Raw genomic sequence first — 14728 nt, 5'->3', positions numbered from 1 at the left:
ATTTATAAAGGCGATAATTTTTATTTTAGATTGATAAATAATCGCAAACCACTTCCAATTCAAGTATAGTATCAAGTATCACTTGCAGGAATCCCACATATTATTGAACCAACAGTTTATCATTGCTTAGACAGCACATGTGCAGATTAATCTGCAGATTATGGTACAAATCATACATATATAAATACAATATAAATAAAATATATATAAATAAAAATAATACAACATAAAATAAAGAATACATCTAGCGTTTTTTAGTTGCTAAAGATTATCTTTGGCTTTATTTATTAATTTTTATTATATCTGATGTTTGATGATGTTACCTATATGCTTGCTATATGATGACTATATATAATACATATTCTCGAAAGTTAGGTCATGTCTTAGTTACATCATCCTAAATAATAATTTGCGGGACTATGAATGTTCCTTATCGAAAAATCCTATTTTAGATCGATAAATAATCGCAAACCACTTCCAATTCAAGTATAGTATCAAGTATCACTTGGAGGAATCCCACATATTATTGAACCAACAGTTTATCATTGCTTAGACAGCACATGTGCAGATTAATCTGCAGATTATGATATAAATCATATACATATATAAACACAATATAAATAAAATATATATAAATAAAAATAATACAACATAAAATAAAGAATACATCTAGCGTTTTTTAGTTGCTAAAGATTATCTTTGGCTTTTTTTATTAATTTTTATTATATCTGATGTTTGATGATGTTACCTATATGCTTGCTATATGATGACTATATATAATACATATTCTCGAAAGTTGGATCATGTCTTGGTTACATCATCCTGAATAATAATTTGCGGGACTATGAATGTTCCTTATCGAAAAATCCTATTTTAAATCGATAAATAATCGCAAACCACTTCCAATTCAAGTATAGTATCAAGTATCACTTGGAGGAAGCCCACATATTATTGAACTAACAGTTTATCATTGCTTAGACAGCACATGGGCAGATTAATCTGCAGATTATGATAAAAATCATATACATATATAAACACAATATAAATAAAATATATATAAATAAAAATAATACAACATAAAATAAAGAATACATCTAGCGTTTTTTAGTTGCTAATTATCTTTGGCTTTATTTATTAATTTTTATTATATCTGATGTTTGATGATGTTACCTATATGCTTGCTATATGATGACTATATATAATACATATTCTCAAAAGTTGGGTCATGTCTTGGTTACATCATCCTGAATAATAATTTGCGGGACTATGAATATGTTCCTTATCGAAAAATCCTGAATTTATGTAACGAAAATTATTCGACATTCTAATTCACTTCTTACTGAGATTTGTTTACAAATCCGAACGCTGATTTATCGCAGAATTGAAATTGAATAATGAAAATATTATTTTTAAACAACGCGTATATAAGAGAACTATAATTTACTTTTTATCCCTCCATTCTTTCTCAAACGTTTTCTATATGCAATAATTACAATTTAATTACAACCGCAATTATACTTGACTCGAGGACAATGGATATTCGATAGACGTGTGGAAATTTTGTATTGATAAATACGAACATGCAACTCCCGCGGAAACTTCATGTCTCACATAACCTAAAAAGAGATTATACGTATGCGATTCGAGTAGGTGATATTTAAATGATACATTCTTATGTACTTACGAAATGAAGTTATATATAATTAAATAACTCAGCCGAAATGCGAACGTTAATTATTAGCTCAATTGGATAGATACAAATGGCAAAAGATCGAGTACATAGATGAATATGTATCAGAGAAAATTTTGAAAAGTTTTGCAGTATGGAGGATCTAAAGCATAAATTTTTTGGTCTTATTAATAAGCAGGTAAATAATTTTCTATGAAAGTAGATACGTTCAAGAATTATATTTTGCTCTTTCTTTCTCTTCCTTTAAATATGTAAATATAATATACATGTCTGCATCCTTTTTTTTTTTTTTTTTTTGACATAACAGAACCGTAAATGTAATTTTTCCTTCTCTCTTCATATTGCGCTTCAGATTGTGTTATAAGTGCTTGCATGTGTAAATGTGTAACATTACGGCTCATCGGATAAATGATTTTAGTAGAATTTAACATAATTGCGAATAAAAAGTGTTACGATATTTAGTGTTTTTCATTGCACAGAATGCAGCTAAGATTCCGCTTATGGGATTACATCCAGATCTCCTAAATCCATCAGAATCACAGAAATTGGATGATATACAGTCAGAAGCCGATCAATCGACAGAAAGTGAACCTATCCCCGATCAAGATATATTAGAGTCTATAGAAGAAATTTATTTTAATATAGATCATAACTTTGATCCTTGTAGACACGAGTTAGAAAAATTGCCAAAGGTGTTGAGATCCAAAGAGATTGAAAAGGGTTATAAGAAATTGAAACAGCAGCAACAAGTTGTGTCGCAAAAAGTTTTACAGCTTATTCTGCAAAAGCAGAATGCTTGTAAGAAGGAGTTTGGAAAGATTTTATTAATACAAGAACAGTTGCAAGATGTATTGGAAATTTGTAGAATGGGAAGAGCAGATTTAAAATTGGCTGAAAGACAATTTACCACCACTAGTTTAGGTATATTAGCTAATTATCAAAAACGACAGATTGTAGAGGAATTGTTGAATAACTTAAATACTATAAAAACATTAGTAAGTTTTTGGCTACATATATGTACATATTTTATTGTTAACAATGTTGTCTCTGTTCGTCTAATGATATAACAACTAATCGATTGGTATAATCATTTATAGCAACGTACAGGAGATCGACTGCAAGAGCTATTAAATGAAAAGAATTATCCAAGAGCAATCTCGTTACTTTTGGAGTGTCAAAGTGCAGCGCAAACTTATAAACATTTTCATTGTATCGCTGCTTTGAATGGAAAATTACAAGATATTTTAGAACAAGCAGAGGAAGCCTTGGATGTTACACTGTCGAAGATGTGTACGCAATTTGATGTGACGATATATACATCCATTCAAGAAGCTTATACCCTACTAGGAAAAACTCAATCCGCAATGGACCAACTGCATATGCACTTCACCGCTGCGATTCATAATACTGCTTTTGCAGCTGTTCATTCATACGCAGGTGGAGACACGAAAAGGCAATATAAACAGTTATGTCAATCGGTACCCCGTGAAAATTGTATAGCTTGCCTAACAGAATTATGTAAATCATTATGGTCAATATTAAGCTCATATTACTTGGTAGTAAATTGGCATAACACACAAGAAAATAAAATTAAAGTTGAGGTTGATGTCAAAGATTTAGAAGGAAATTTCAGCAAACAATACGTGAAACACAAATTGGAGAACAGTATGATACGAGTTTGGCATGACGTCGAAATGAAGATATCGATATTTCTAATGAACGCTGATTTAACTTATATTAAATTCGAACAGTTTGTTCAAGTTCTGGGTATAGTGAACAGGTAACAGTTTTTAAAGAATTACATATAAATTGAATTTAATTTATGTAATTTTATTCAATTTCAGATTAATGGAAATTGGAGAAGAGTTATGTAGTTTTAAATCAGAGAATCTACAGGAATCTATCAGGAAACAATCTTTGTCGTATTTCTCGCATTATCATGCATCGAGATTGGATGAATTAAGAATATTTTTAGAAAACGACGGTTGGGAATTGTGCCCCGTCAAATCAAATTTTGTAGCAACGCAACTGCAGGAGTTCAAATGTTTAAAGCCATCGCTAAATAATTGCAAAGTATGGAATAATTTAGATAATTCTAACGTTGGTGAAAATGATGTCCCTATGGGAGTAGAATGGATTCGGAAATACTTAGAAGGAGGTGCATCACCGTTTTCTATAGGTTTAGATGATACAATAGATGAAGATATTTTGATAAATAATGAGGTACCGCAATCGGACTATTTTCAGGAAAAAATAATTTATTCCTATTATATACTGCTTGAGGAAATGTAATATACAAAGTATTGGTTCTGTTTTTTATACATAGGATAATCCTCCAGCGTATTTTTCCGATGAGTCAGACGATGACATTCCTGATGAACTGAAACACGAATACGTCGACGATTCGGATCATGTTAAAACAAATAAAAAGAAATATAAGCTAAAGCAATCGGGACCCATGGTCACAAACACGACGTTGAGCATATTGCGTGTTTGTGGAAAGTATTTACAAATGTCTAGATTATTACGCTCAATCGCAGTCACTGTCATACAAAGTATGATACAATTTTATGAGTTATGCTTTTATACCGTACACTTGTTCTTTACTTCAGATCTGGTAAGATTTATCATCAGCGCTTTACGTGAATTCTGAAATCTCTCTATAAATTAATTCCCTGTTACCAATGGTAAAGAATGAATGATATTCCTTTCCTTTTTTCTTTCTAGCAAATAAGCAGCGATTCCTTATACAGTCCAATATTAAAATTATCTTTAGCAAGGATTAAGGAGAATTTAATCATTTGCGAAAACGATACAGAAGATAATATTAAACTGAATGCTGATAAAGTGCGACAGCCACAACTCTCTTCTATTGTAAATTTATCGCAGCCAGAAAAACTTTACGGTTTGACTGAACGTATCGTCGCAGTGGAATCATTAATATTCTTAGGTCGGCAATACGAAAGCTTAAAGCCGTATTTAGAACACCTTATCGGTTCTAGCCCACAGCGTGGTTTCCTTCATCAGTTTTATATGCAAACTATAGGATCAACGACAGACTTAAGAAAGCCAGTATATATGGCAGTAGCCTCACAGGCGTTCGATGTTGTAAATGTATTAAATTTAATGAACAAAGTTAATTGGGAAGTGACCGATGTCATGTCTCAGCATAGTGGATATATCGATGCATTACTTCAGGTATTTATTTATTTGAAATACCCTGAATGAAACGTTTGTCTTTAATCTTACGTTAAAAATTATTATATAATAAAATTATTATATTTCTTATACTTCTTTTTTTTGTTTTTAGGAAATACATATTATAAATGAGAGATTGAAGAATATCGGAAGTTGTCTTCCTTTATCTGATGATGTATATAATGCGATCTGGGAAAATGTGGCGCATCTAATAACACATACATTGGTAGAAGGGTACGTTAATTTTTCTTTCTTTCTTTCTTTTTTTCTTATTTGCAATCTTTTTATATTTGTTTTATTTATTTTGCGCTTCCTTTTATTTTCACCTCGCCACAGATTCTGCAATGCTAAAAAGTGTTCGAACGGAGGCAGAGCACTGATGCAGCTCGATTTCACGCAATTAAAATCGAAATTCGAGACGATGACCTGTTTAAGGCCGATGCCGCACAGGGAATATGTCGAATTATACATAAAAGCGTACTATCTTCCAGAGAATAGTTTAGAAGAATGGATAAAAGAGCACAAGGCATGAAATGTTCTATATTTGCGTAATCACTATATTTTTAGTTGCCCGATAAATACTTATTCCGCTTATTTTGCAGGAATACTCTGTGAAACATTTAATTGGCTTAATTTCATCAGCTTGCCAAAATAATAAAAAGACTCGACAACGTTTAATTTCACTTGTAGAAGAACAACGGCCCACTAGATAGCATAAGGCTATACATTACAATACGTATCAAGATTATGTCGAAATAGGAATTGTATAGAAATTATCGATTATTCGGTGTAATTTGAAGAAAAAAAAGAAAGGAAAGAAAAACGTATGTACTTCGTGAATATATTTCGGAACTTTGATTACAATACGAAGGTAAACAAGTCGGTTTATAACTCCAATTTTCGTAACACCTTTGTTTACACATTTCGCGTATCAAAATGATTTTATACGAGCGTATCGTAAATGGTTCGTAAAATCGGAAAAATACATACGTGGTAAAGTATAAAATTGTTAATCTCAATGTTTCCAGTGATATACATTATGTGTACATACATGATATCAGCTAAAAGAATCTCATATCAAACGCTTTATAATTTTAATCAAATTTTGTACACAATATTATTACTATTATAATTAATCAATGATGATAACTTTTTACATTACAATAATAGCTGATATATGTATACAAAATTTATTATTCAGATCTGTTGCAATCTTAGATTTTGAACGAAAGATATATCTGCATCTTGAATCTCAGAAAATATATGTATAACGTGGAATTTGCTCGTAAAAGAAATTACGCTCAACTCGAGCCCTTTTTACCCATTCGTTATAAAACAATTAAAGTGGAATTAATTTTTTGTTAATTATTCAGTTTATTCTCATGAATATGCTTGTGTATGTGTGTTACTGTGTGTATGCATGCATACACACACACACGCGCGTGCGCACACCTGTATGATGATTGAAAATATTTATATTATTCCATATAAAAATTGTAACTTTTATAAAGTCGTTATGTTGTAAAATTTGTATGACCAATGCTTATTAGATCATATAAAAGACGCACTCCACCGTCTAAATATTAATTGGATAGTTGCAATAATTAGTACATATTCCATTACTTATTTAACGATATTTTTTTAAAGTGCACCTATAGAGACATTTTGTTTAAATATATATCTTGTACTTTGGAAGAACGTCGTTTTTTATAATTTAAAGGTGTCTTTATTATACAAATAATAATAATAATAATAATAATAATATTAATAATAATAATAATAAAAATAATATACAAGTACATATATTTTTTCCAAGTTTATCGGTTTCCAATTTTTGTAAAATTTATTGTTATTTATTTATATAGTATATTCACTGTTGTATTAATCACTTATCGTATAATTGTATCTTTTATTTGTACTAAGAACCAAAAAATTCTATTGCACCTCTAGCTACTACTAACAAAAATATTTTTAGCACTTAACTTCATAGCATGGAATGTATTATGTTTTAACAATTATTTTTTAAACAGTTTACAAATTTTATATAAAACGAATAATTACATAATGTACAGTATGAATATCAATAATCCGTTACACGATATCTTTTTAGAAATTTCGATGAAACATCTAAAACGCACGCACCACTACGTGGACAATGTTGCAGTAATACATGGCTAAAGATTATGTTTTTTTTTTTCTTCCTTTATTCATTGAACGATATGCATAATTATGAAATTAATCGACGTCGGTGCATTGAGAATTCTCTGGCTAATAGTATAAGTCAGCGTTTCCCAATTTCTTGAACTTGGTGGACCGTAACCAGTGAATAAAATTTATTATCGACAGAAAAGACAGTCGAGAGTTCTATGTATTCTTTTCGTTTCTACAATTGGATTGCATACGAAATAAAACTATCAGAGTACTTGCTAATTTCATAAAATGAATTAGACGATCCATTGAGTATAAATGTTAAGAAACGCTGATGATTTAATCAAACTAATCAATTCTTTCTTCACTCCAAAATGTTTAAAATCGAGCTCTGCATTCTGAAAGGATCCTGTTAAAACAAATTGTTGGAAAATTTCGAAGGTACATAATGCAGTCTGAACTAAACAAATATCAGATATGATAATACCAAATGCTTAATTTGACAATAATCTATTGGACGATGCCATTTACTAATGCGTTAAATAATATATGCTTCAACAATAATCAAGTATGCATACGCTCCAGCAATTTTCTTTGCTTTTAAAACTAAGATCAAGTATCATCACTATAAATGCCTTTGTTATTTCACACTGAGCAGGGGAATTAATAAATATATTGCTACCACATGAAATTCGTTTTGTTATCAATTAAAACAATTACTAAAAATATCTGCTTCAAATTATTTACCATTTGTTTCTAGGATTTACGTCATTCCAGGCTTTGGACATTTTATTAATTAAACATGTACCTTTCTATAGTTAACGCAATATTCAATATTCAATTTCAGTTTAAATATATAATCAATTTGAATCAATCTTACTCGTATTCTTTTGCAATAGGAATAATCAAGACATGAGTGTTCTCAACGATTAGTGTATGCTAATAAAAATATTGTAGATATAGCTATTACGTCTTTTCGTTTCTAAATATTATAATTAAGGAAAGCAATTATAATAAGACACAGTTATGGAGGCGATAATACTGGGATGTACATCTGAAAAAAATAACGTATTTCGCATCCAAAGCCTGCACACTTCTAAATATGAACTAATTTATTTTGCACAGTAGTTCTCATTAAAATACGGCACTTAACACTAATGGTACGGATGCCGAGAAAAAGAATCTGACGACGAGAACTTATTACACCTGTATTAATTGTTAATATGGTGTTACGTAAAGTAATACAATTGGTTAAAATCCTAATACCTTAACATGTATATTCCTGGAATGCAAATAAAACGGTTATATAGAAACAGAGTGATGGAGTAAAGTATATTATCGTTACTTCTATTTTAACCGCTATCTAAATATGAAGCTTGTAAAAAATAGATATCGAATGACAATGAAATTTGTATCTCCTGAATTAATAGCGAATGTCGATAAATATGTTTATCACTCTTATTCTACAAGTTATTATAAAAAGAAATGAAATAGGACGCACATGAAACATTGTCTGACTCTTTTCCCTTTTACCTAATTCTAGTTTCGCGTAACTCGATCGCTTAACTGGTAAAAAATATTGGCAGATTCAATGCTGTTACTATTATTAGTAACATTGTTCCTGTTTTCTTTCTTTTTTGTTTCCGTCTCTGGTTACTTTTTGAGCTTGTATTATATCAAACCCTGTGGCTCTTGCCATTTGTGCATACAGAACGCATACATATATATACATATACATAATAATATAATTATATAATATACATATATATATATAAAAGTATACGTTCGTACATAGAATGTGTTTCAATTGATATTTAAGTATAAAGAAACACGTAACGTCTTAAAAATTTTGGTGGAGCATAAAAACAAAAGAATGCCTGTTGATATGCACAAAAGTGTAATTTAATTGGAAGACTACTATTTAAAAGAAAAGAAAAAAGAAAAGAAAAGAAAGCACTCGAAGCGGTATCACACGAATACTTTTTAAAAAATAAACCTGACAGCAAAAATTGATCAACGAACGTTTTAATGCTGTATAAAAAAATTAATGAATGTAAGTGCTTTGAATTTTTACTCGTGTATATCAGTGGGATTATGTATGATATATATATATTACGTAGCATCGACAACAACCAGTGAATGAATGTTATGTTTAAGTATTATGACTCAGAAAACTTTCATTTGATTAGTGCTAAAATGATAATTTGAAATTGCAAAAATAAATATTTTAAATTTAGTGCATTGTATCCCTTGATAGCATATCGTAATTCGTAACTTTTTGTATTCTTTTGCAATTAGTATCCCATAATGCGATACGCACACGTGCGTAAGTACGTGCGTGCGCACGCGCTTGCGTGTGCATACAATTTATGTACACACAAACACATGAATGCTGAATGTGATGCTTTAATCGATATTGTATTAACTATTTTCATGAAGTTTAGTAAACAGTTAGTAACAAAGTCTATATCTTTTGGTACTTTGATAAATTTCTATTTATATGTAGTATTAATATTATTGAAACGCACCATCTGAAATTAATGGTTATTTTACGTTTGCTGTCATACGCTTCAATCCTCCCTTCTTTCTCTCGCTCGCTCTCGCTCTCTCTCTCTCTCTCTCTCTCATTCTTGCTCTCTCTCTCCCCCTCTCTCACTCTCTTATGGATTTTAGCGATTTTTATCTGTTACAGAGCCTCTACATGATAAATAAAAAACGAAAATACAAAGCAAACGTACATTCTTGGTATGTGGCTAACTGATGAAAAATAAATATTTGCTCATAATTTATGATTACTAGTCAACCATGTAAGACCTTCGTAAAGCCCATCTCCAGTTGTGGCACATGATGGTTGAACATACCAATTTCTATCTCGTATCCTAGTTAAACCCAATTTTTCTTGTATTTCATGTGGTTTCATTGCTGACAAATATAAGAAATAATTTGTATTATAGTATATATAATACACAATCTAAGTAAATCTGAACAGAATTTTCAAACCTCTTTAACTTCAAGTATATATGTTTAAAAACTTATCGATACATACCATCCGGAAGATCTTGTTTGTTTGCAAAAATTAAAATAATAGCATCTCGCATTTCCCTATCATTTATAATTCTATGAAGTTCTTGACGTGCTTCATCTATTCGATCTCTGTCAGCACAATCTACTACAAAAATAAGTCCTTGCGTTCCAGTATAATAATGACGCCAAAGTGGACGTATTTTGTCTTGTCCACCAACATCCTACAACAAAAATATCATCAATAATCGGTACAAATAGTTTATGTCATTTTTTTAGAAAATTTATCACAATTACACTTACCCAAACATTGAACTTAACATTTTTATATGTAACCGTTTCTACATTGAACCCTACAGTTGGTATAGTTGTTACAGATTGCCCTAGTTTAAGTTTATATAATATTGCTGATACGTAATTAAGGAAATGTTCTTGAGAAAATTCAAATAAAATCTCAAAAGTTTATTTACATATACAGCCTTTCTTTCTTTTAACAAGACGTTTTAAAATGTTTTATGTATAAAAAAATGTACACATAAAGGATACTAGTTTTTCCAGCAGCATCCAATCCTAGCATCAGAATACGCATCTCCTTGTTGCCAAAGATCTTTGATAGCAACTTGCCCATCTTGCCAGCTGCTCTTTAGGCACCCGGCACCTAAAGTGAAGAAAGGATTATACATAAAAGAAACATGACTATTCGAATAAATAATAAAATTTTGCAACAATTAAAAGACTATTCAATGATGCTTAACTGACATATATATCTATCACAATCTATTAAGATAATTTTTTCATGAGATTCCCTTATGAAATGATAACACACTATCACTAAAATATTCCCCAAATCCTTAACCTTAATCAAAAGCTTATCAATGTAAATAATATTGTAACACTTTTATACATAATAACTAACTTAAATATTATTAGAATAAGAGTACTCAAGGACACATCTCTCCTAACCTATAAAATGCCATGAATAAAACCGAAATAGAGAAATGTTAGAAAAATAGTATATATAAATAAATTGGTGATACGATCGAGATCCAGCCGAATATGTCGTTACGATTTATTGTTTTATATGAAAACTAATAGTCGCGCGACAGTACCCGATAGTTATCACGAGAAATGCGCTAATTGGTCTTATGGTTTGCATGACAATTGATGACGAATTTTTTTAAAGTAATCCTTCCAGTCAGCAATACCAGAGGAGTGTAACTTGAAGCAAGCATAAATGTAACTTACCGAAATACATTTACAAAGGGCGAGTACTTTATCATGTATGTGCAGACATATCACATCACCACACATTACTTATTCTATTACAGCTATAATGTTGCTGTAGCATTACCGAAAATGTTATTTGAACAGGTACGGCATGATGTCTCTTCGTAAGTCACAAGCAACCACGCATGTAAATTAAACGAAATACATATTAAAATTACTCCTCTATGCATCGAATACCGACGGAGAATTTAAAGCGCCTCCATATGTTACGATTCGTTACTAATACTCGATTGGTCATGTACATTTGAAAATGTTACATTGCGTACAATTTTCTCTTACATCTATCCACATGCATATGTACATACATATGTGTATATATATATGTTTATTTACAGTCGAATTAAGAGTTCATTGCGATGCGAAACTCTAAACAGTTTGATTTAATATCAACTCCATTAATTGATCATTTTTAACAGAACTTTCGAACGACTAATAAATTTCGTAAGAATAAACTGCTTTTTATGTTGGAAAAGGTGTTGCGCGTGTGTGTTAAAAGAAAATTTGAATAGTTATTACAAAAATTATTCTCAGATTTCCTGCAAATTTTTCTTACTTTTTTCTACAATGTAATATTCTCTCATATAAAAAGTACATTTTAAACAATACGCGCGCATGCGCGTATGAGTAATCAATTGATCGACTAATAATCGAAAAAAAATTCAGGGCTTTGCAATAAATTTTTAATAAATGTTTTTATGTACTTAGTTATCTTTATAGATATATGTATATATATATATAGAGAGAGAGAGAGAGAAACTATAACGTACGTTGATAATGCAATATGTGTCTTGATATCTTTCTTTAAAGGAATTTCAATGCTATCATGATAACAGCACGCACTGCGTATTTCAATTTTCCATAGTTGTTAAAATGCAAAATCGACTACCCGTATGTTTCTCTCGCTTCTCATTTTCATCTCGTATCAAACGATATCGAACCAATTTTATTTGCTAAGTTCACAGGTATTTTTAGCTCGCTCAATTCCACGTTGCCGATAACAGAGACGCAACAGGAACCAGTATGTAGTATCGTTTAGTAGGAAAAGGTTACGATCTTCGCGTTCCACTGGAGACGCGGAAAAAGGAAGAAAAGGACATGGTCTTTCACTGGCAGTGTGCATATACGTACGAGTCCGTGAAAACAAAATATGCTGGAAGAGGAGAGAAGAATAGTTAGTGCAGGTGGAAGGGTGAGAGAGGCCGATAAGAGAAATCGGGCCGAATGCGCTACGTGGAATAGTGAAAGGAAAGAGTTGCATTACCTGTTCCGATCAGGTACAGATCCGTGGTGAGCAAGTGATAAAATATGGAGCCTCTTCAGAGAAAATTGGCCGACTGTGGCCAGGAACATTTGTTAAAATTCTGGGATCAATTGTCAAAAGAGGAGAAAGATGAGCTTTCTCAGGATATATCTGATTTAGATCTTATGGAAGTGACATTATATTTTCAGAGAGCAATCTGTGCTTCTTCTGCTATGCAAAGAACTGTATTAGATGATAAAGTGTCTCCGATTCCTGAGGAAAATATCGCATCGGTCAAAACTACAAGCGAGAAACAGCTAAGAATATATGAAAAACTAGGTTTGCAAGAGATAGCTGATGGGAAAGTATGTGTAGTATCGATGGCTGGTGGCCAAGGTACTAGACTAGGTGTATCTTATCCTAAGGGTATGTATAGCGTTGGTTTACCCTCTGGCAAAAGTTTATTCCAACTGCAGGCAGAAAGGATAATACGTTTACAAAACATGGCAGAAGATGTGTATGGAAGGAAAGGACAGATTACTTGGTAAATATACTTCTTTATGTATGTACGATCGTATTTTTAAATAAATTAATCGTTATTCTTTCCTTCGTAAGGTATATATTGACCAGCGAAGCTACTCATGATACAACTATTGATTTTTTACATAAACATAAGTATTTTAATCTAAAAGAAGAGAACGTTAAAGTCTTTAAACAAGGCATGCTGCCATGCTTCACGTTAGATGGAAAAATTATTTTGGATGAAAAGCACAAAATTTCAAAGGCACCAGATGGAAATGGAGGATTATATAGAGCGCTGTTGGTGCAAGGAATATTAGATGATATGACGAAACGTGGGATTCGTAGTGTTCATGCTCACTCTGTTGATAACATTTTGATAAAGGTAGCAGATCCTATTTTTATAGGATATTGCTTACTTTCAGCCGCTGATTGCGGAGTTACAGTCATAGAAAAAACTTCTCCACACGAAGCAGTGGGGATTGTGTGTAAAGTACGTTTATAAAATATTTTATAATCATTTATACCATCATTCTGTTTCGTTATTTACTACATTACTATCGTTTTTATAGGTTAATGGTATCTATCAGGTTGTCGAGTACAGCGAAATTTCAAAGGAGATAGCCGAATCGCGTAACGAAGATGGACATTTAATTTATAATGCAGCAAATATATGCAATCACTATTTCACTGTAGATTTTTTACGTACTGTTGCTGAAAATCATGAAAATGAAATGGAACTTCATGCTGCTAGAAAAAAGATCCCGTACATCGACGAAAATGGACATAGAATTGTACCGAAAGAGCCGAATGGCATTAAAATCGAGAAATTTGTGTTCGATGTGTTCAAATTTGCTAAACAACTAACAGTTTGGAAAGGAATTCGTGAAGAAGATTTTAGTCCTCTGAAGAATGCAAACTCGGCTGGTCAAGACTGTCCGAATACCGCGCGGGACGATGTATTTAAACTTCATAAGAAATGGCTATTACGTGCCGGAGCGACATCTGTAACAGGCAATGTAGAAGTGTCTCCTTTATTATCGTACGCAGGAGAAAATTTAAGTCACGTAAAGGGGCAATCATTCGAAGGCCCTTACGTATTAGAATAGTTATTGTATTTAATATTATTGCTACTTTTATAAAGAATCTATAAATCATTACAAGAATGTATTTTTTCATTTTCTGTGATTTGGTGATAAAATTTAAATATAATAATGGTTAATATTCTTATAGAAATTTTATGTCAATTTCGCAGAAAAAGTATACACTAATACCTACTTATAATCTTATAATATGTAGGGAAAGGAATTTTGTACACGCGAATATACTTTTATATGAAAAATTGAATCGAATTTTTAATGGCAATATTGATTTGTGTAATATGATGAAAGCATAATGTACTGTATATCTTTAAGGATTTTATAAATGACATGAATTTATTATGCTGAGTGTTCAGCAACCATTGATAGACCCATCATGTGGTCATTCTATGAGACAAAATAAAATGAAAACCAAGAATAACTACTTCGAATGTTTGTGAAGTTTAAGAAACTGACAACTGACAAATATGTCATTGATTTTTGTATAACGTACGATATTAACGCAATCGTGACTGGTAAAAACTT

The 14728-nt window shown here is 31.2% G+C and overlaps 3 protein-coding genes across 7 annotated transcripts; 2 read left to right on the top strand and 1 right to left on the bottom strand.

Moving 5' to 3' along the window:
- The first annotated feature begins 1549 nt into the window (after positions 1-1549).
- Vps50 (vacuolar protein sorting 50) lies at positions 1550-7727 on the top strand. Its single transcript, XM_076901572.1, has 9 exons — positions 1550-1868; positions 2170-2685; positions 2788-3470; positions 3535-3913; positions 4017-4307; positions 4418-4888; positions 5001-5122; positions 5225-5414; positions 5491-7727. The coding sequence occupies exons 1-9, from the start codon at positions 1824-1826 to the stop codon at positions 5599-5601; spliced, it is 2808 nt and encodes a 935-aa protein (XP_076757687.1). The 5' UTR covers positions 1550-1823; the 3' UTR covers positions 5602-7727.
- Positions 5702-11544, bottom strand: Arf51f (ADP-ribosylation factor 6). Of its 5 annotated transcripts, none has more exons than XM_076901573.1 (6): positions 11303-11544; positions 10604-10715; positions 10361-10464; positions 10083-10281; positions 9851-9958; positions 5702-7445 (listed from the first exon to the last, which is right to left on the bottom strand). In XM_076901573.1, exons 2-6 carry the CDS (start codon positions 10683-10685, stop codon positions 7333-7335), a joined length of 606 nt encoding a protein of 201 aa, XP_076757688.1. In that variant the 5' UTR covers positions 10686-10715; positions 11303-11544; the 3' UTR covers positions 5702-7332. The 5 variants fall into 5 exon arrangements, with proteins under 5 accessions (XP_076757688.1, XP_076757689.1, XP_076757690.1 ...); XM_076901574.1 differs by having other exon boundaries at positions 11409-11532; XM_076901575.1 differs by lacking the exon at positions 11303-11544 and adding an exon at positions 11167-11292.
- A 1105-nt stretch (positions 11545-12649) lies between these two features.
- Mmy (UDP-N-acetylglucosamine pyrophosphorylase mmy) lies at positions 12650-14295 on the top strand. The gene is made up of 3 exons (XM_076901396.1): positions 12650-13128; positions 13200-13596; positions 13676-14295. Exons 1-3 carry the CDS (start codon positions 12650-12652, stop codon positions 14210-14212), a joined length of 1413 nt encoding a protein of 470 aa, XP_076757511.1. The 3' UTR covers positions 14213-14295.
- Positions 14296-14728: the final 433 nt, after the last annotated feature.

This window comes from Xylocopa sonorina, chromosome 9 (genome assembly GCF_050948175.1).
Source record: "Xylocopa sonorina isolate GNS202 chromosome 9, iyXylSono1_principal, whole genome shotgun sequence".
Classification (NCBI taxonomy): Eukaryota; Metazoa; Arthropoda; class Insecta; order Hymenoptera; family Apidae; genus Xylocopa; species Xylocopa sonorina.
Note: the sequence above shows the minus strand (reverse complement) of the source record. Positions and strands in the feature narration are given on the sequence as shown.

Excerpts from the sequence above, each read along its gene's own strand:
- Mmy (XM_076901396.1), top strand. The coding sequence starts at position 12,650 with ATGGAGCCTCTTCAGAGAAAATTGGCCGACTGTGGCCAGGAACATTTG. Across the intron at positions 13,129-13,199 it reads AGGAAAGGACAGATTACTTG|GTATATATTGACCAGCGAAG; the intron begins GTAAATATACTT and ends TTCCTTCGTAAG. Across the intron at positions 13,597-13,675 it reads CAGTGGGGATTGTGTGTAAA|GTTAATGGTATCTATCAGGT; the intron begins GTACGTTTATAA and ends TCGTTTTTATAG.
- Arf51f (XM_076901573.1), bottom strand. The coding sequence starts at position 10,685 with ATGGGCAAGTTGCTATCAAAGATCTTTGGCAACAAGGAGATGCGTATT. Across the intron at positions 10,282-10,360 it reads ATGTTAAGTTCAATGTTTGG|GATGTTGGTGGACAAGACAA; the intron begins GTAAGTGTAATT and ends TTTTTGTTGTAG. Across the intron at positions 7,446-9,850 it reads TGGAGATGGGCTTTACGAAG|GATCCTTTCAGAATGCAGAG; the intron begins GTCTTACATGGT and ends TTGTTTTAACAG.
- Vps50 (XM_076901572.1), top strand. The coding sequence starts at position 1,824 with ATGGAGGATCTAAAGCATAAATTTTTTGGTCTTATTAATAAGCAG. Across the intron at positions 4,308-4,417 it reads TGTTCTTTACTTCAGATCTG|CAAATAAGCAGCGATTCCTT; the intron begins GTAAGATTTATC and ends TTTTCTTTCTAG. Across the intron at positions 4,889-5,000 it reads ATATCGATGCATTACTTCAG|GAAATACATATTATAAATGA; the intron begins GTATTTATTTAT and ends TTTTGTTTTTAG.